This window comes from Oreochromis aureus, linkage group 3, assembly GCF_013358895.1.
Source record: "Oreochromis aureus strain Israel breed Guangdong linkage group 3, ZZ_aureus, whole genome shotgun sequence".
NCBI lineage: Eukaryota > Metazoa > Chordata > Actinopteri > Cichliformes > Cichlidae > Oreochromis > Oreochromis aureus.
Genome location: NC_052944.1, coordinates 104,390,405 through 104,413,167, shown reverse-complemented (window position 1 = coordinate 104,413,167; position 22,763 = coordinate 104,390,405). Strand labels below are relative to the sequence as shown.

Below are 22,763 nucleotides of genomic sequence, written 5' to 3'. Positions count from 1 at the left end.
ACAACGCTGCCTGTACCGATCAATATCGCTGGATCGCTCCGACGCTGACATGATCTTACAAACTGTCAGGGGAAAATTTCCCAAATAGAAGGCTGCCAAAGTAAAACAGAGACACAGTGAGACAATATAATCAATCACATGTACATGGGGTGAGCGTCTCAAGAGACAGTCACCCCAGTACTCTTCTTTATTGCAGTTTATATAGGCATGTAGGTTACACAGCAGACGGAGGCAGTCTCCGCCTGTTCTCAGAATATAGATTGCTTAACTGACAAATGCATATCTTACTAAACATTCTGTCCGTACTATACTAAACGTCTGCTTAAGTGGTATTTTCCGTTGCTCTTTGCACAGGAACTTGTCTTCACAGGCATTTGATAAGCATAGGCAAGGCTTCATGTTTATCAGGGTGAATCATCATTCAGAGTTTACACAGTTACAAGCAAAGCATATTTGAATAATAAACAAAATCTTTTCACATTTCCCTCCTGTTGTTTAACTTTCACACTAGTTAAAACACCATTGGTTTATTATCTGTGCATGATTTCTTGCAGCGCATTTTTAATCAGCACGTCATACATTGGTGTATCACAGCATTTCAGTGTCAGAGGGATTATCATCATCTTCGTCCATGGGCAGTGTCAGGTATGCCTGCACATGAACTGCAACAACTTTATTAATCATTGATTGTACACATGGCAAAATACAAGAAGTAAAACAACAGAGTAGGAGTAGAAGAACTCCTACAAAACCAGTCCTTTATTAAAAGAGATTTCCAGGAACCACTCAACAGCCAGGTAAGCCAATCTCCAGTGTTCGTGACATAGTCCTGTTGCTGAGCGTCCCTGAGTTGTTTCAGCGTGCGTAAGGCGTCGGTCATGTTGGAAGAGTGAACATTATCTGGAATGTACGTACAGCATGTGTTGTTAAGGAGTATACAGAGTCCTCCTTTCTCAGCCAGAATCATGTCCAGTGCGACTCGGTGTTGCATCACAGTTATGCGCAGGGCATCAATCTCTTCATTTTGTTGATTGTTGATTTTGCATGAGGCATTCAGGAACAGTCCAAAGCGGTAGTCCAAAGTTTCAATCCTTAACATGTTCTTTCCAGTGCCCACCCATGGAAACAGTGAGTGGAGGACCTTTTGTCCGGTGGTCCAAAGCTTAAATTCCTCTGGCACATCACTGCCATAGATGGGGTCATGTGGTTGTAGTGTGGAGACGTCTCGTCGTTGTCTTGTAGTCTGAGAGCTATTTACAGCTGACATCCTGAAGGTGTGGTCTGAAATGAAGATTGGGGCACAGGTGCCCGTCCATCCGGTGGCAGTATGAAGTAGGCACGTTGTCCACACAGCCAGGCCATTCCCTGCACCCAGTAGGTGCCGTTGCTGGGCGCGGACGTGTTTACAGGTGCGCCCTCTCCGTTGGCTGTGGTTTGGTTACAGTTGGTGGTGTCGCCTAGGGGTCTGTTACCGTTGTCTTGTCGGTAGCACATGGAGTGGTTCTTCTCTGGGGTTTGGTCCAAGAACACTGGGAAGTGAACGGACGTGTTCGATTCGTCACGTTGAAGTTGATCCAGAAGAGCTGGTCACACGTTCCGTTGTCAAATCCAGCGTTTTCGACGGTGATTACCTCGTATTGGGGTGGTCCCTGAAACATACTAAAGAAGGTTAAGCGAATAGATGACAGAGCTTGTCTCATCAATGATGATTTTCTTATGTTGATAGCCAATGCCCGTGAAGCTGGCAGCGCGCCTTGGCTTGTGTTTTATTCATGTAGTTTCCATAAAAATGGGATGTGTTGAAGTGCATGGCATGTGGGAGCAGACGTAACATGCAGTGTTATTAGGCTCTCCTTAGTCCTGTCATTTACGTAGCGGTACCATGCGTTATTCATCCATGGGTGAATGTGGTCTTGTGTCATGTCACGGAGGTGTGAATTGTCATGCGTCCATCTCGTCCGTAGATGGTGCTGTTCGTCTTCTGTACCATCCTCTAGAAACATGAGGAGTCCTGCTGAGAGTAGGAGGACAGCCACGAGGACAACAGGAGTCTTCATGGCGACCAAACACACCTAGGTCCTCAGGTGAGTAGACTACTGGCAAGAAGCAGAGGGCGGGATATACCCGATCAGCCCTCCCTTCACCAGTCAGATCACCTGAAGGTAGGGGTGCCGGCGCCTATGAGTCTGGGCTGTCACTCACTTTCTTGCAGTGGCTTTGGTGAATCCAAGATGGTCTCTCTGCTATCTTACAGGCAGTTGGTGTGGTGATAAGCACTTGGTATGGGCCTTCCCAACGGGGCGAGCTCCAATTCTTTCTATGGAGAACTCGAATCAGGACCCAATCACCTGGCTTCAACCTGCAAGATACTGGAGAAGATTCGGAAGGCAATTTATTGTTTAGAACAATATCTTTGTTTTCCAGCAGTTTTGACATCCACTCTGCTAGTGTAGTTTCTCTGATTGATTTATCTAAAGGTTCACTTGTGATTGGCAGTGGAAATGGTCTGCCATGAATGATTTCAAAAGGTGTAAGTTTTTGTGAACCTTGTGTTAATCTCATCCACATTTTTACTAGGCCTATGCACTCTGGCCACGGCCTTCCTGTTTCTTCCATACATTTTCTAAGCCTCTGTTTTATTGTGCCGTTTGTCCTTTCTACTAGGCCGGCACTTTGAGGATGATAAGCACAGTGATATTTGATGCTGAATCCTAGTGCTTCAGAGACTTTGCTGATTACCTCATTGACAAAGTGTGTCCCATTATCTGATCTTATCAGAGTGGGGATGCCATATGTTGGAATAAAATGGTTACATAAGCATTTTGCTACTGAAATGGCATCTGCTTTCTTTACTGGATAGATTTCTGGCCATTTTGAGAATACGTCTATGATCACTAGAGCGTATTTTGAGCCTTGGCATTCATTTAGTTCAATAAAATCCATGTGGATTGTGTGGAAAGGATGAGGTGGTGTGGGAAAATGACCTCTTTTTGGTCTAAGATTCCCTTGTACATTGTGTTTTTGACAAATCATGCATGTTCGGACAAATTCTTTTGCTGAAGTTTCGAAATTTAGAGTGTAAAAGTGTTTTGGAGATTATATCTCCTATCCCTCCTGTTGACGCATGGAGAGTAACTCCATGTGTCACTAAGGCTGTTGTTTTGTGTAGAGATTTTGGAAGTATTGGTTTTCCTTCACAAATCATCAAGTCATCTCTTAGTTGCGCTCCACATTTCAGCCATTTCCTTTGCTCAGCTGTGGGAGCTGCTTTTTGTTCATCCTTTGTCAGTAAAATTGTTTCCCTTTGTAATTTCATAGTCATTCTTCTGATGTGCTGCACACTTGCAAACTGCTAAATGTCGCATCACATGAGGAGTTTCCTCCCATGTAAATTACTTGTGTTGCATCAATCAAGCAGAAAGCATCTCACAATTTATTGTATTACCAACTAAATTTATTGTCTGGTCACTGCTTGGTCATACCAGACTCTCTCTGTGTCTTTATTTTTCCTTCTCTGTTTTCATAAACATTTCACCTATTGTCCTGCAAGCTGGAGAGTTAAATGTCAGTAGTGGGTAAATTCAGCAGTTGATAACAAAACTATTAAGTTTTTCCTGTTTTAACACCAATGTGAGATATAGAGGCGCATATATAGTGTGTGCTGTAGTGTAAGCTGCTCTTCATTGCATGTAAGCTTGCATGCAGGGCCTCTGGGCCTGTCTCACCCAAAAGGGCATTTTCTTAACAGTTGCCTTTCACTCGCGTGTGTTAAGAAAGGCAAATGTGCTTGTAGCAGTTGTGAGATTATTATGCTGTCATATATTACATTATACCTGTAATCAAAATGAGTGAATCATGATACTGCTGTAGGCCACATCATACTTCTTGTATAATCATGATGTAGTTTTAGTTTGCATCATACTTCTTAGTTAAAAGAATTTGAAAATCATTAGATTTATTAGATAGGTTTGTATTATCCTATACTGCTGATTCACTGCTGATTTACTGTGAGTGAGTTACACTGTTTCATGACATTTCATACTGCCGAGTTATGAAGAGAATATTGTATTCAGAGAGCAGGGGCCTCTCTTTTTTTTCTTTGTGATAGTAAAGAGAACAGAGCACATGCCACGGGAGCGTCACCCCCACCCTTGGTGGAAGCAGAAAAACAGGGAGCCAAGGTCATAACTCAGGCTCACAAAGAGTCAGAAAGAATGTGAATACTTAGTTTTGTGGCTGTGGCGCATTTTGTATGGCTTCTTTTCTTTGTTTAGTAGCTTTCTGCCTTCACCTGAGGGTGTGCCCTAAGCATGTGACTTCAGGTCTCCATAATTGGAGTTTATTTAAAGATAAACAAGATGATTTCATATATTGCTCGCAGATCATGCACTAGACGGTATGTTGCAGTATTAGCCTGCTTCAACACTTAAAAAAAACATCACTCTTTGTTTTATTATTATTATTATCCTGTCTCAAAACAGAAAACAAAATTGTAGTTGTTCTTGGCTGAGAAACACAAAACCTCTTTTTTTTTTTTTTTTTTTTTTCAAAACAAGAACCTAAGTTTTAATCTCTCAGCCTTGTCACATAAAACAAAACAGATAACCCAGCTCTCAGCTGGCTCTGGACTTATCATCATCAAGGACACATGGTGAGAGCTACTTCAGAAGTTACAGTACTCATCACTCAAGCAACATTTCAAAAAACAAAAGAACAAAAAACAAAACTCAGCACACTGCACAGAGAACAACAACAAGACATAACTGAAGATGTTGTTCTTGTTTGTTCTCCTTGAATTTTAGAATAAAGTTATTACATCTGCATTAGTAAATCATATGCCTAATCATTATGTGCCACTGTGATCCACAAGTATGATCACAGATTTATTCATTTTTTAAACCAACAAAACAAAAAACAAAGACAAAAAAAACAAATTGCCAATGGCATGAAGGCTTTACACACATGAGTCAGGACACAAAAAGAAAAGAAAAAGAAAAAGCTGCTGCCAGAAGCAGAGCAGAAGTGTGAGGGAAAAAAACTGAGCTCACAAACAGCTGCATGTGTGACCTTTAATATGCAGCTTCTGCTCTAAAAAACAAATAAAAATGTGTAACTTGCTCATCAGCTTGGTAGTGTCCACATATTTAATTCATTTTATTCAGCTTCTCAAACCTGTAGCTTTAGCTGTTGTATACAGGGTTTGGCTTATTAGTTGTTAGTATAGGTTTGCTCTTCATCTTAACAAAGTCTCATCTAAGATGACAGGTTTACAAGCAGGTCAGGTGTCTCTATGCACTTGATTAGTGTAGTTATTTCCTTATTTTCTTCATCTCATATATCATTGTACTGACTTTGAGCAAACCTTAAGCTTGAATCAAACTACTTTTAACAATCTTCCACCTCGCATCATAACTGACTGAGGTGCCTCTTCCTATTAATATTATGTCATTATTAATGTTATCATTGTATTGTTTTTCCTTTTTTATAACAGCAATAGTATATCACAATACACTACTTTACTACTAATATACAATAGTATATTAGTTTATATTTTATTATGTATCCATCACGGGTCTGTGTGAACCTGCAGCTTCACACCTTCCCAAGCTGGAGACATTTTCCTTGGCTGAACAATGACACAGCCTTAATATACCTTATGCATCTCTCTTTTTATTTGATATATTTTGTGTGAATTATCTGGTTTCACGCATTCTATTCATTCAGCTTGGTTGTCTTCCCAATTTTGTTTCATTGCTTTAATTTAAGTTAACCTTAATTTAACCTTTTGTTTATTCCACTTCATTCCTCTTTCCATGCTTTAAAATATTACAACTCTTGTGTATGCTTTGATTTCTTTTTAGCTTCCTTTTCAGTATTTATTTCTGCTTGGAGGGTTTCTTATAATTTAGTTAATGCATTTTCCCTCCCACGTGGGACATTTAGTTTTCTTTGGATTTCTCCATCTAGATGCACTAATTTGTCCGGCGCCTGGACATTTCTTTTCTAGCCACTGCTCGTCAGCAGTGAGTTTTGTTGCTTTATTTCCCATTTTCTTATTTGTTTTATATGTTTATTTCTACTTATTTTATTTATTTCTTTATGTATTTAGCGCTTAGTAATACACACACACCTGCGGCGCTTTCACTGGCACGAGAACAGAGAGAGGTGGCTGACACGCCCTTCTACTTTCAAGCTATTCTTGAAAGCGGTGTCACCTTTACGTGATAAAACACGACCTTCCTCTCAGCTCACCAGTACTTCAGCGACCAACAGTAAACAAATTAGTGGAATAGTTCAGCCTCCTTATTGTGCTGTAGAAATCAACTTATTCCACCAAAAAAGACAATAAAAGACAGACAGTTTTAACGCGCGTTCACGCTACCAGCCTCTTAAGGCGAGCGTACTGCTTCCAGCAACTGTGGGCGAGCTAGGCCTATTTTACCCTTTCGGGGAGCTACCAATCACTTATGACGAGCTCAATCTTTATTTTACTGCTTCCAACCCTCTGCGGGCGAGCTGACTACCAGTCCTCAAGACGAGCTTAATGCTTCCAGTCTCTCTTGGACGAGTCTATTTTCTTTTAAGTTTCGTTTTCGTTTTTGCGCAAACCTTTATTATCTCAAAGTAGTCTGTCTTACCTTGGCGCTGGTTTCTTCAGATGCACCTGATCAGCCCCCGACGGTGCGGACCGCTTGTAAAACGTTGACCAAGACCCGACCACGCTCTTGGGTTTTATCACACACCTAGTATGTGAGCTGCCGGCAGACTTCAACGTGGGCTTCTCGCACCGACGGGACCTGGTGAGGCGCCTTCTGTGAGAGCTGCTTTAAAAAGGCTGTCTCATCCGGCTCGAAGGACCAAGAAATGTTGGAGGAAATCTCCCAAATAGAAGGCTGCCAAAGTAAAACAGAGACACAGTGAGACAATATAATCAATCACATGTACATGGGGTGAGCGTCTCAAGAGACAGTCACCCCAGTACTCTTCTTTATTGCAGGTTATATAGGCATGTAGGTTACACAGCAGACGGAGGCAGTCTCCGCCTGTTCTCAGAATATAGATTGCTTAACTGACAAATGCATATCTTACTAAACATTCTGTCCGTACTATACTAAACGTCTGCTTAAGTGGTATTTTCCGTTGCTCTTTGCACAGGAACTTGTCTTCACAGGCATTTGATAAGCATAGGCAAGGTTTCATGTTTTATCAGGGTGAATCATCATTCAGAGTTTACACAGTTACAAGCAAAGCATATTTGAATAATAAACAAAATCTTTTCACACAAACCTATCAATGACTTTGTGTGCACTGACGCAGCAGTCACACGTCTTCAAGCTCCCCTTCCAAATTCACATATTACCAGGTTGTCATCCATCGTTGAGTTTGTAGAGCTTGTATAAATGTCTGTCAGTGCTGATTATTTAAACAGTGTTAAAAACAGCTCAAAATTCTCATGAGTTGTCTGTAAAAGAAAAATCACCATCATAATGCAGCTACCCCTTTGGCGCCAGCTGTGGGCTCAAGGCTGGAGCTGAACAAAACACCCTGATAACGACTGTGTTGAGTCTGTTACTCCCCATCCTATGCAAGGCCACCTGGGTTGGCTGGAAGACTGTTTACTTAGCCTGGCAGGGAAAAGGTGAAGGACACTGTCTCAGCTGAACTATGGACACACATACACATACACTGATAAGCACTCACTGTCCCCCCTCCCTTTCCAAACGCCTTCGATGCTTGACTCCTCTTGCGGAACACGAGGCGGGTCTGGGCCTGCGCTGGAGAGTTGGCACAGTGGCAGGATGGCTGCTGTGTTGCCCAGGATTACTCCTCACCCCCTACCCAACCCTGTTGCTGGTCACGTGCCCCATATTGTTGTACTGTGGACATTTATGTGCTTTTCTGTGCAGAGGAGTTTGTTTGTTTCCTGTTCTCATGCTGTCCTCTTATAGCCCAGCATGAGTAGAGGTCTCTTTTTTTCCTCTTGTACTTTCCCATTGTAGTGTACATTTCAGTGGTTTTCTGTAATGCAACCGTTCTCTGACTTGTATCCCCATGTGATGTCTGTGTTGTGTGTATGGTCGGGGGCGGGTTCAATTCCACTGCAGGGAAACTTGCCATTGCATGTGGCGAATAAAATTTGAACTTGAACTTGAACTTAAAACGTGACTCTTTCCTCTGGATATGCAATTGTTTTTAATATGGCACCAGTTTGCACAAACTGCAGATGATGAAATCCACTTTATTTTGTTCAAAATAACATCTTTAATATGTCATTAAACTATTTGAACAAGAACACTATCGTAGATGTAAAGATGCATCTTAATTGAAGCAAAGGCAAAAATCTGGAATAAATTCGATGTGACTGTTCATATAAAATACAACAAAGTGTGTGTGTGTGTGTGTGTGTGTGTGTGTGTGTGTGTGTGTGTGTGTGTGTGTGTGTGTGCAGCTGTTCTTTGTGTTGTTGCTGGATCGTTGCCTCAGGGGGAAAGTTGTGTGTGTGTTGAACATGCAGACTAACAGAGACTGCAGCTGTCAGCAGCCACACACACTTTATATTCTTCAAATCAAATCACAGTGAAACATGTTCACTGACAGCTCAGCTTCAGCATCTTATTCATGCTGTGACTGCAGCCGTTCAACTCTGTTTCTCTTTAACCCAAATCACCACAACATGGAAATATAATCATCAAAATGATGTGACTGGAAGGATGCAGCAGTCTGTGCTCCACCTTTCTCCTCCACACCTGCAGGTGGAGAACATGGATGCATGAATCTCTACAGAGTTCTTTGAATATTATCCGTCTCATCAGTTTTCAGTGAACAAAAATCCTCACAGAGCCAAAATAAGCAGTTTGTATCCAACATAACTCAGCTGGACTCTGATGCTCCGTATAACAGCCACACATGAGTCTGGATTCACTCAAAGCGTTGTTAGGATTCAGAAATTGAGAGGGATGATGGAGGAGAATAACCACACCGGGTCAGGAACTTAAGTCAAGCGATTTATTGATACACACGTGTGGAAAGATGAACCTGGACGCAGACAGCATCAATCTCTACCCCAACAACGACACAACCATAGATTTATTTGTCAAGGTATATTTACTGACGCCCTCTCTACATCAAATCAAAACCACAATGACTTTTAACATAGTTTAAAAGAATACTCGCTGCCATCCTCCCGCAGGTGCAGTCCCTCGACCACAGCTCAAGCATAGCTTCTGGAACATCTTGCACCTGCTTCATCAAACAGTCACGTACACACAGACATAAAAATGCAGATCTAGCAAAACATGCTTAAACTTTCACCTACAAAATGAACTCACTAGCTGTATGTGTATGTATGGGTGTGTGTGGGTGTATGTGTGTATGTGTGTTAACCTTGCTTGAACTGTCTTTGACCTCTGGCATATGCAACCAGACCGAGGCCTGTCATGTGTGTAATAATCTTGACTCATATGTGAAATGTGTTAAACAAATGTTTCAATCAAATGCCACTACTTAAAACTTAATAAAAGGTATACATGAATAAAAGATAACAAAGAATAACCTGGTTATTCAAATAACATCATCCAAACAGCTCCTCAAAATAACTTGCACTCAGACTCTGCTTTTGGTTACCCTTCTGCAAAAAGCATGCCCTGCAAACATGTAATTTCCTGTCTTATTTTGGCACAGAGTATACTCAGCGTTAGGCCTTTCTTTTACAATGCAGTCTGCATATAAACATTTTAAGATTATAAAAGCATTCAAAAGCATTTAAGATTATAGATTCAACTCAACAGTTAAAGTGGTTCTTACTGGACCTGTAACAAAGGCTAATATGATACCAGTATGTTTGAATATCTGAATGCAATATCAATATTAATTATTAATGCAATAGTAATATGGACAATAGTAGTAAAATTATTTTCTCTAACCCTACAGCGTTTAACAAACTTTATTGTAAATGAAGCTTTTGGACATTTATTCTCTGATATTTGCTCTTCAGCTCGAGTCTCCATCAGTGGGAACATTTCCTGATTCAACTTTTCTTCTGTTCAAATCAAACTCCATGAGAATCAAAGTGTGAATCAGAGTCCTGATGATCAGATTCTATAGAAACATGGAGACTGTAGAGGATTTACACTCAGTATGTTCATTTGGTCCCTTTAATCAGAATCAAAATGTAATTCAAATTCTTCCCATTCAAGTCCTTCCAATGAAATCAGGGATAGATTAATGTTATTGACAGGACAGATGATCAGAGGTGCAGAGTTTTTACCACCATAATTAGGACAGGGACTGAAGAATGGGTGGAGTTTGTGAGTGAAGGAGCAGCCAGTAAAGGAGTAGATCAGAGCTGCAGCACCTACATCATAAAAGGAGACCAGACCCTCCTCATAATCCACAAACACCCCCACCTTCTCAGGACCAGGACGAAGACAGAGATGGACTGAAGAGGAAGCACCAGCTTTGTACTTATTTCCATTTCTCAGCCTCACAGTCCAGAAACCATCCTGAGGACTCAGTGTGATTTTTCCCTTCCTGTTGATCGACTCTGTGGCCACTCCTAAAGTCCACTCAGTCTTTCCTTTAACCTGAACCTCAAAGTAAAATCTGCCTGAAGAGAAACTCTGCTCTCCTAAAACATTAACACAGTAAGAAAATCTCTCTGGGTTGTCTGGAAGATTCTTCTTCACATCACTATGATACACTTGTTTTCCATCATCAGACAGGATGAGATAAGGATGAGCTGTATCAGGATCCAGAGTCACATCCACCTCATGCTGCTGCACCCTCTGCAGCTCAGCCTCAAACAGCTTCTTCTTCATGGGTTTCCAGACTGTCTCCTCCAGCTGAGCCACAGCTCTCCCCACGGTCTCCTCATATGATGGTGGATGAACTCTGACCTCTGTCCAGTCCTTGCTGGGTGGAGCAGCTTTCAGGGAGGAGAAGCTTTGGAGGAGGTGGAGGTGGTCTTCAGAGCGTGAGAGCTGCTCCACCTCAGAGCTTCTCTCCATCAGCTCAGAGATTTCCTGTTCCAGATCTTTGATGAGACCTTCAGCCTGTTTCTCTGTAGCTTCCTGTTTGTCTTCGATCTCCTTCATGAGCTCCTTCAGGTGTCTCTCAGACTCCATCAGAGCAGTGAAGACCTGAACACCTTCTGCTTTCTGTCTGTCTGCAGCATCTTTATTCATCTTCACCGACTCTGTGATCTCCTGAATCTTCAGTCGTCTCTTCTGGATCATCTGCTGAATCTCAGCCTCTGTCTTCTCCAGCTCTGCCTTCTTTCCTTCATATTCTTCTCTCAGAGGAACAAACTCGTGGTTCTTGTGGTCTAAAACAGAGCAGAGCACGCAGACACATGTCTGGTCGGTCTTACAGAACAGCTGCAGAAGTTTATCGTGCTTCGTGCACATCCAGCCTTCCAGGTTCTCCACAGCATCAATCAGCTGATGTCTTTTCAGACGTTTCACTGTCAGATGAGGCTCCAGGTGAGTCTGACAGTAGGAGGTCTGACACACCAGGCAGGACTTCAGGGCCTTCAGTCTGGTTCCAGTGCAGACGTCACAGGGAACTTCTCCTGGTTTGGCAGCTTGTTGCTCTGAGCTGCTGCTGCTGGCTTTCTGCTGAGCTTCACGTCTGAACTGAGCAACTACCTCAGAGAACAAAGTGTTGATGTCTAGTTCAGGTCGTCTCTTGAACACTCTGTTACACATAGGACACTTCTGTCTGCCATTAGTGACCCAGTGCTGACTGATGCAGGTTTTGCAGAAGTTGTGTCCACATGGTGTAGTGACTGGATCAGTGAACACATCCAGACAGATGGAGCACAGAAACTGATCTTCAGATCGCAGATTGCTGGCAGCAGACATGTCTGCACTCTGAGGGAGAAAGAAAAGAAACATTTGATTCAAAATTCACTTTAAATTTCATTTTTAAAAAGAGAGAAACAAGCGTCAGTAGTCTGAGCAGCTTGGAAAGAAAAGCGTCTGGACTTCTTTAAGTTTCTTGAAGACGTTTCATCAGAGAAGCTTCTTCAGTTCTCAGAGTAACTGGTGGAGACCCAGCAACACACTCAGACACAAACTGGTTCATCCCAAACACAAACTTAACATCGTAATGTCTGCTGTACAGTGCAGCGTCCAGATGAACAGAATAACTTTGGGGATGAAGATAAATACAGTTGTTAAAAAGATGTGAAATTGTTTCTCTGACTGTTTTACAGAAGGTCCAAGATTCATCCAGATCATTTGTATACTTGAATAAATCAGTTTGTTGGATATTTTCCATCAATTACTGTGAAGTAAACTTCGACGTTGGTGGTGACTAAATACTTCTTATTGTAAGTCCAGATCAATGAGCCATTAATATTAAACAGTGACTGTTCCAATAGAAGTGACAGTGAGGAGGACAATGAATCATAAACCTCAGAAATGTGTTATTAACTGTTGATCCAGTATATTAATGGCATTTATGAGAACATGTTTATTCAGTGGTGTCTGTATATTTGGTCCATTTGTGCGTCATTAAAAACTGTCCTGTTTTCTCTCACAGATACTGGAACATCACAGCTCCTCACAAACTCAGGATATGGAAGAAGATGAACTTTTCCAGTCACTCGCTGGGATACATCATTCAATTATTCTGGATCCTCAGAAAACATTGATTTATTTTTGTATTTCATATATTTGTTTGTCCAAATCATAAAAATATCTGTTTGTTTATGCCATTCTAGCTAGCTAACACGTTAGTGCAAGAATATAGCACAATGTCATGCTAGCACAAGCATGATAGCCTAATATGAAAGACTTAGCTACTACAAATATAGATTTTGTTTATACGTAACTTAACCTCTGCACATAAGCTAGGTTGGCTCTACCACAGGGACTGTTGTGATAAATTTACATTTTATGTGTGGGTTGTTGAAATTTGTCGTTTTTTTGTTGCAACTGATGGACAGTGGTTTATTTAACAATTGATGTGTTTTTAGTACACTGAGGAGGAAAGACAAAACATGAACAGATATGTTTTCCTGTTTTGTTTTTTTTTAGTTATTCGGCAAACCTTATGAAGATATATGCCAAGAAGGGTGGAGTGCAAGGGAGAAAAATTAAGACCCTCATGATCACCCAGGTATGACAAGATATATTTTTACAAGCTCAACTAAAGTAAGTTTGGATAATGTGTAAAGTGTAACTAAAACCAGAATGCAGTGAATTTGCATTTCAAAACCACATTTTACTTACAAATGAACATAGAAATTTAGTGAGTTAGAAAAATGTTTTTGTACTTGATTCTAATCTGCTGCTGAGTTGTTTTTACTCTGCTTGAACTGCAGCTTCTAGAACACAGTTTAGAAAACTAATCAGTTAAATTTGTAGTTAACCTAAAATATCATACATCATCATCATCATCATCATATCATCATCATACATTTTACTCCAAGTACTAATTCAACCTCTTTAACCCCCCAGATTTCCTTCTTTTGTCGCATTTTCCACTTATCACGTGCCAAATGTTATCAGGTGGTGAAATGTCTGGAGAATGTCTGGCCAGTTCATCAAATTCAAGATGAGCTAATATTTTTCTTAAAAATTATCACATTCCCATGTTAAAAATTTAATATATTCATTTGTAAGTGACATATAGTTTTGAGACCAAGAAAACATTGCATTCTGATTTTATGTACACATCATCTAAACTTTCTTGAATTGGGGGTATGGCATGATTAAATTAATACACAAAGTAAAAAAAAAAATTAAAATGACAGATTTCTCAAATGCATAAAGACTATTTGAAAAGATTAAGACTGTAAAACAATAGCCTCTGTATTTCTCACAAATTCCTGTTAATTCAACTAAAAGTTCTTTAATCCCACTGCTAGGTAGTGTTAATTTGCCTGTATCGTTAACTAAGGATATGATCAAAGATAAGCTTGAACTACATACAAAAAGTTTCAGGGGGTTGGAGTTTTCCTGTAAATTACCGGTGGCTGTAAAACATACCTTTTAAAATAGGAAAAGTAAAGTTTTATTTTTCTCACTGGATACTACACGCAACATTCTTGAGTGTTTTATGATATCATTATAATAACCTCATTCATACACACATTTTCATTTTCATTTCATTTTTATTTTTTTATTTTTTATTTCATTTACACTTCAATGGATGTATCAGGAGCAACTTGGGGTTCAGAATTTTACCCATTGATAGTTTTAGTGTCAGATTGGAGAAGCCAGGGATTAACCCTTAGATGCACACGTGGGGTCAAAAATGACCCCACAGGTTGTTGTTTTTTTTTCAAAATCTTTAAAATGCAAAGTTGTAATATATTCATATTCCAGGTATTCCTTATAAAATATGTTTGTGACATGACGCCATTTGCATTTTTATTTATTTTTTCATTAATTTAAAAAAAATGCAGTTTTTGTATGACTACCCCACTCTTCCACAAGTGGGGTCAAAAATGACCCAAAGCAGTTCCTCTGGAATCTTCTATGAAACTTTCATTCTTAGCAAGTTCACCAGGGAAGACCCAAAGGACAACTGTTTGCCTTTCCTGGACTGCACCGTGCACATTGAAGACAATGGCAACCTCAACATCGAGGTTTACCGGAAGCCCACACACACGGACCAGTACCTCCTCTTTGACTCCCATCACCCTCTGGAACACAAACTTGGAGTAATTAGGACCCTACACCACCGAGCAGAACATGTTCCCTCTAAGCCTGAAGGGAAAAAGAAGGAACACACACATGTAAAGGAAGCACTCAAAACATGTGGTTATCCTAATTGGGCATTTATAAAGTCAGCAAAGAGGCACAGAAAAGAAGATCAGACACCAGCGAGGGAGGATAAGAAAGACAGACGCAACAACATTGTCATCCCCTATGTAGCCGGTGTATCAGAGAAGCTCAGGAGAGTTTTCTCCAAGCACGACATCCCAGTGTACTTCAGACCCAGCAACACACTCAGACACAAACTGGTTCACCCGAAAGACAAAACTCCTAAACACAAACTTGACAACGTGGTGTATGCTGTACAGTGCAGTGAGGAATGCCCGGACCTCTACACTGGAGAGACCAAACAGCCACTTCACAAGTGCATGGCACAACATAGAAGAGCCACCTCCACAGGACAAGACTCAGCAGTCCACCTGCATCTTAAGGATAAAGGACACTCTTTCGAGGATGCCAATGTTCACATTTTGGACAGAGAGGACAGATGGTTTGAAAGAGGAGTGAAAGAGGCCATCTATGTCCACTGTGAGCGACCATCTTTGAACAGAGGCGGTGGTTTACGACACCAACTGTCTGCCATCTATAATCCAGTTTTGAGATCCCTTCCCAGACGCCTTAACGCCCACTCACATTCTGGGCCATCTGACCTCGGCAAATCACATGATAGGGTGGGGCCAGGTTTCACAATGAGCTCACCCGAAACCCTGGCTGATTAGGACCCACACCCGCTTTCACACCTTGGCTCATGTGATTAGAGGATCACCAGGGGGTCCTTTGTCCCTCTTTGGGGACAATTTAAACATATTTAAAGCCTCGATTATCAGGATGATTTAAACACATCTGTTTAAATAATTAGATTTATGTTTCCACACAAAGTTATAAAGTGCAGCATCGACTGTTTTCTGAATGATTCAGGAACATCTGTGACTCTTACAGGATACACTAAGTCAGATAATCTCTCTTTGTAAAATGTCTGAATGACTTTTTGAAGTACTGACCAAAATCTGCTGGTTTACAGTATCAAAGGCTTTATATCAATAAAGAATAAACAGGTGTTTTCACGTCTGTAATCCTTATGATCAATCAGATCCAGAAGTCCAGAGCACAGACTGAGTCCACAGTCCTGAGCAGAGCCACAGTGAGACTGAAGCAGCAGCTCGATGTTCCTACAGTGGATCTGTGGTTATATGAGCAGATTTCTATGGATCCAGTGTGACTGTGATGAGTCAGCATGAAGTGAACAGAGTGAAGATTTGTGTAGAAACAGGAAGTGTGATCAGCTGCACTCACCACTGTTGCTGAGAGAAACCTGATGGACTCCAGTGAATCTTCTTTTAGAGACAAACAGGACTCGACTGCAGCTCTGCTGCTGCTCTCTCACACGTTCAATTCTGCAAAATGACGTTGAACTTCTTGTTTTTCAGGTGTTGCTCCGCCTCTTCCTGCCTCTCCCTTTACAGGGATCAGCCGGTCTGTACTCAGTGACTGTGTGCAGCGGGTGGGAGGAGTGAGGAGTGGTGTGTGGGTTCACACAGTAATGACGGCCTCAGGTGATCAGGAGAAACTCACCTGGATTTCCTTTTTCCACAGCAGACTGAGAGCTTCAGGTGGACCCTGAAGGAGGTCTCAGACACAGGTGGTAAAAGTACACACAGTGTGTACTGAAGTAGAAGTACTACTGTTAAAAATACTCCAAGTACTAATTCAACTTCTTTACTCAAGTAAAAGTAAAAAAGTACTGGCTATGAAATATAAGAGAGTAAAAAGAGCTGATTGAAGAACATTTCTAACACATGTTTATACAAAGCTACAGAACCATGTGCTGCATCAACGTAATAATAAAATAATATTATTCACTTTATTTCTGTCTAACTTTGAATTACATTAAATATTCCCAGCTTGAATCAGACAAGTAGAACATGAGCAGAGAAAAAGGAGGAAAATCCAAATATTCCTGTGTTCAGTTTTCTCCATTGTACAGACTGACTGTGCCTCTAAACAGGAACATGAGCAGGAAGAGGCTGAAGTGGATTCAGCAGGTGGAGGATGCCCAACATCAGCTGGAAAGATTTACTGTGACGTTTGTTTGCTGTTTTCGCCTCATGCACGAGAACATCACCAAATAAACTCGAGACAGTTTTTAATGCTGGTTTGTCGGCAGCGGCTCCCTAAAGCAAGTCTGTCACACATCTGTTTGACCGTCTCCAGTTAATCTGAGACACCGGCAGCTGATCTCTGGCGTGTAGCTGCTGTGCTGTGGTCAGATTCCTCAATGACAGTAACAGCAGAACAAGAAGTCTCTAGACCCACATATTTGAAAAAAAGGCTAACCAAACAGATGAACACACTCAGTAAAGGACAAAGAAAAAAGTGTAAAAGAAAGTTAGAGTAAAGAGTAAAAGCAGGAGCAACTGAAACAGGCTGCATGCTAGCTGACGCATGAGCACTAGAACTGTTAAACTTAATTGTTATGATTTTAGCAGCGAGTTACATGAAATACTGCATTAAAAAGAACAACACAGCGATCACAGACATGTTTATGCCAACAAACAAACATGAACCCAGAAAAGCCTTTAACAACCTGCTGTGGTTTGGAGTAGAGATTCCTGAATTTACCAGGTGCACCTAAAGGCAGCACAATTTAAACCGTAAATAATGATGTAAGTGCGCAAATCCTTTTCAAGCGTCACAGCATCAAATGAGCCGACTTACATTTTTTGCACTTCTACACTAAGTTTTACGCCAGCGTTTCTTTGTTGCTAATTTTTGTTCCACAAACCAAAAGAAAAAAAGAATCAACCTTTAATATATTTTCATGTGTGTTTCAAGCACTATGACATATCACACACACATCTGGATGCTGAGTGTGTCACTGATAAAGCTGTGACACAGCAGCTCACTCAGTCCAGTCCAGGTAACAGACTCACCTGTTTGCAGCACGTCTGAGAGCCTCCATCCTCAAAGACCCCACACCCCCCAACACGGACTGTTCACAGTTCTACCCTCAGGACGAAGGTTCAGAAGTTCAAATCCAGAACATCCAGATTCAACAACTCCTTCTTCCCCACTGCCATCAGACTCTTGAACAGCTGACCTAACATAACACTAATTGTTGCACATCATCTTTCATATCAAGCTCATAGCTCCTTTGCACATACATCTACCTCACACTTAAATTTAGTCTCCATTCATTTATTTATAGTATTTGTATTTTATCTTGTTCTATTTGTATATATTAGCTGGGCATCAGTGTGTGGTGTCGTGAAATCGATCAATGTAGAGCAGTGAAACAAACCACGGAGACCCCGGAGAAGTGCAATCAAACAAGAGTTTATTACACAGGAGAAGAGACATCAGCAAATGACTTCTTCTGACAAAATACATATGGAGAACACTTTTAAACAGTGGGGTACATGCCCCCCCCACATCCCCCATGGCGTCAGTTACAGATTAAAATAGGTTAAAGACGTGAGTTACAGTCAATGGTACATCTTGTACATCTTTAATGGCTATAAACAGACATAGAACTTCTCCTTTTGATAACACCTTCCATACATGGTAATAATCTAAAGCATTCAACGTCTCTAAGGTCTATTTATTAACTCTATTCATCTGTTACCAAGGAGAACAAAAGTACAGTGAGACACGAAAAGAGTTAAGGCCTCAGAGGCCTGGCACATTCCTAGATTATATGTGTATTGTAAGTGTGCATGCAGTCAACCTTCTACGTCTTCATCTTCCCTCAACATGTATCACCTGGACAGTCACACCAGTGAAGCTTAAAACCCTTTTAGATGGAACATCAACTCTAAATAAGCACAAATGCAATGTGTATAAAATACTTCTGGCTGTACCTGTAATAAAAGTTAACATAATGGAAGGATCCTTAACTAAGCATCCTTAATAAACAACTTTAATGCAATATCAATACTGAAAGAAATATTATTATATGGAATAATGCTGTAAAGATTGTTATTAATGCAATTATTATGATACAGGTTATATTGGCAACAATAAAAGAATTACTAGATCTCCACAGTGCACAGCAAAGAAAGAGTTTCATTGCACAGAGAAATGCTTTTCTTTGTATATATGACAATAAACGCTTTGAAACCTTGAAATGTTTATCTGATTATTCATGACACTGATTACATCTGAAAGCATCAACAGTCACATGTAGATCTGCTTCATCTTCAGCTCTGTGTTTCATTTTTGTCTGATCTTCTCTGAAGCTTCCTGACAGTCAGCAGCTTTGACCTTTGACCCACATGAAGCTAACATGTGACACAGAGTCAGGACGCTCCGTGGAGATCCATCAGAACAGCAGAAACATGCTCGGGGTCATCATCATTATAAACTTCTAATGTTAGAGAAACAGCTGCAGAACATCTGGCTGAGGTTAGTTAGCTGTTAGCTGTTAGCAGAGGAAGGCCAAAGCAAAGCTGCACCTTCATCTTCCTCAGGGCTCAATACACACTAAATACTTTATCCGGTATATACACACAGGCTGCTCTTCATCACCAGCTCCTCCTCCTCCTGGTGACCTCACAGGTAAACACACATACCTCAGCTCCCCTTTGACCTCTGCATTTGGTGCCCTCCTCCTCCTGAGACGTGCCAGCATGTCTGCCATGGCTAATATTAAGGTTGCTGCAGAGGAGAAAACAGGAGCGAGTCTCAGAGCTCATCAACTTATTTCTACATCAGAAACAAACCAGGTGACCATGTGCAAGACTCTCAGCTGTGGTTTAGTTTGAATAGTGGGAATAATAGAATCACCAGTGGACCATCTGACAGTGACCCTCCAAGCCTGCATGACTTTGGCAGAGCTGAGCACCGACTCTGGTCAGGTCTCCAAATTCAGACTGTTAGATTTATAAAACTGTACAAGTCAATCTTAATGAGGAAGATTGAGTGAATCTGATTTCTCTGATCTGTGGATGGAAATCTGGGTTCCCAGCCTCTTCCTCACAGTGAGGAATACAGATCATTCACTCAGCACTGGGATGGGAACCTGGAAGAGCTGAACGGGACCATCAGAAGCTCTTTGAGTAAATGCAGCAGATCCTCTTCAGTCCAGATCCTGTGGATCCTACAGTCTAAGATCCAGAACTGTCACTAGGATGGTTCAGTCATTTCTCATCAGCTACAATTAGAACACAGAGCTGAGCAAATATAATCAATCACATGCTGTAGAAACTTAGATGTTTAGTAGTAGTAGTAAGTTAGTAGTACATCCTCACAGCGGCTCACAGGACAAGGCCACACTCCTGTCCTGCCAGAAGAGAAGCTTCAGAGTGTCCGTGCAGTTCAACCACACCTGTCATATTCAGTATGGTGTTCATGCAGTTTGCTACCCAACAGTCACAGCATGTAGTGATACAGTCCCACTGCCTGTTCAGCATATGCAAACATATGATGAGTTCAAGCGTGTGATGACAAAGGCCTCCCACTGTGGTCATTTCATCATGTTTAGGATCATCCAGCCAGACATCTGGACAATGGAGTATTAGTAAAACAGAAAACTAAAGAAGACATGTGGAACTTTCGTCTTTATTTATTTTATACATTTTTCATTGTTAGACATTAGGTTCAATAAAATCATTACAAACAGTTTTGTCAGATTTCTTTCCCTCTTCCATGTGACTGTGTCAGCTTGTCAGCATCTATTTGGGACGAGAATGCAACAGGAAGTAAATGAAAAGTACCATTAAAAGCAGGAGAGGTTCTTATATTACAGAAGAAGGGATTATTTTAAAAAACTATCTCAGTGCCATAAATTATTATGGCACTGAGATAGTTATTATATTATTCATATTTATATATATATTAATATTTACATTATTATTATATATATAAAGCACCTTGAGGCGACTTTTGTTGTGATTTGGCGCTATATAAATAAAATTGAATTTAATTGAATTGAATTAAAAATAATTTAGGAACCTGAGAGCGGGCTTGGTAAAATAAGACGTTCTTATAACTTCACCCTGTGATGGGCCAAGCTGCGACTATCAGGGATGGTGATGTAGGTACTAGAGATGGACCGATCCGATATTACGTATCGGTATCGGTCCGATACTGACGTAAATTACTGGATCGGATATCGGAGAGAAATAAAAAATGTAATCGATCCATTAAATATCAAAAAAGCATCTCACAAAACTTGCGACACGGTGTAACTTGCCTCATAACCGTTGCACGTCGTAGCAGTGTGCTCAGGTGATAGAGCGGCTGTGTGTATTTGTATCCTCGCTAGCAATCCAGCATTTCCTCTCCGAGGAAGTTATCCCAGAGAGAAGTAAAGCAAGTGTGTAAGTTCATCTCTGAATGTTTGTAAAGCGTACCTACGTTAAGCTTAAAAACCGATATATGGAGCGACTGCCTCTCTCTCTCTCTCCTGCTGCTACTTCAATGTGAAACTGCTTAATGATCAGCTGATCGGCTTTTCTGTTGCGAGTCCGTCTCTCTTCTTTGTTTTTGGCCCACTTTGCACCAGAAAGAGGAAACCAGCGGCTGAACAACAGCAGCACGTTTAACCTTGATAAGCTGTCGTTAGAATTTATTTAATATTACTTTCTAGACCAGGATCCTTTTCTACATAGCTGACGGCTGGTAACTGTGCAGGGGCGGATCTAGCAAAGTTTAGCCAGGGGGGCAGATAGGGCATTAACAGGGAAAAGGGGGCACAAAGACATACTTTTTCTTTCTTATTCTCATTTAAAATGTCTAGCGTTTAATAAATAATTATCTGAATCTTACACCCAAAGTTTTAATCTGATGTAAAATGTATAGAAGTCCATTACTGTATATAGTAACTGTTAAGTCTAATATACCCTAGTAAGCTATAGTACTTTTTCCTTTGGGAAGGTACCATCTGTGCAGTCTGCAATTCTGTAGAAGAAAGATGTTGAATCTATTTAATTATTCTAGAAAAAATAATTTATTTCTGTGCATTTTTTTCACCCTGCATCCCCTTGCAACCCTATTAGTTAGGTTGCTTAATATTTCTGCTAAGTACTCTTTAAAATAACAGAATAGGAAGGATGGAGCAGGTTTAAGTTTATTAGATTGATCAGTATTGCTGAACTATGAAATATTTTGGGTGCAGTGTATTTTTTACATACAGGTATAACAGAATAGCTTTTAGTGTTGTTGATATTTAAACATGAGTATGAACTTATACAAAATGCAGCAAGATATAAAAAAAAACAGTTTTATTGATTAAAAAACACACTATATCGGATTAATATCAGTATCGGCAGATATCCAAATTTATGATATCGGTATCGGTATCGGACATAAAAAAGTGGTATCATGCCATCTCTAGTAGGTACAGAGCATGTGAGAGTGTGGTCCAGTAGAAACTAGATGAAGGCACAAGGGGATCAATGTCAAGGCGTAGAGATTCGATATCTTTAGTGTCATGGTTCGTATTTTGAGGAAGAGACAAACGACTGCAAAGTCCCAGTAGATGTCAAAATAGTGATTTTATTGAACACATATATATGTGGGGAAGATGAGCATTATCACACTTCCAAAGCTGACCTTCCCCGAACAATAAATGAGGAGTGGTATATATAACAGTTGATGACGAATAATATGCGTCAAATCAGTTGGATTTACTGGAAATCTAAGTATCAATTCTCGTAATCCAAGAACATTCCAGTACATCGGACCCTTAACACCCTTCACTCCCTTCACTCCCTACTACAGATGTTTCTTGTTATTGCTAAACAGTCACGTACACCGGACAGGTCACGTAGCAGTTTTGAGCAAAACAAGTTAAGATACTGTGTGTGTATGTGTGCAGGCCCTATTATGTGTCTTGTGTGTCTTGGCCTCAATGAACCTCTTCCGAGTCACCTGTTGCCGGGCAGATTCCCCTGCAGAAAGCAGTGCTGGGCCCACAGGCCTCCATCCTGTGATTTTATTATCTGTGATGTGTTGTATTGTAAGCAGATATGGAGTCATCTTAACTTTAGCTTAACTTTCTCACTTCCCCACAACTTCAACCCCACAATTAGCAACTCT

General features: G+C 40.7%; 1 protein-coding gene across 1 annotated transcript; it reads right to left on the bottom strand.

Moving 5' to 3' along the window:
• Positions 1-9,006: 9,006 nt before the first annotated feature.
• On the bottom strand, positions 9,007-16,162 carry LOC120438607 (E3 ubiquitin-protein ligase TRIM21-like). Its single transcript, XM_039609016.1, has 2 exons — positions 16,020-16,162; positions 9,007-11,870 (listed from the first exon to the last, which is right to left on the bottom strand). The coding sequence occupies exon 2, from the start codon at positions 11,859-11,861 to the stop codon at positions 10,155-10,157; it is 1,707 nt and encodes a 568-aa protein (XP_039464950.1). The 5' UTR covers positions 11,862-11,870; positions 16,020-16,162; the 3' UTR covers positions 9,007-10,154.
• Positions 16,163-22,763: the final 6,601 nt, after the last annotated feature.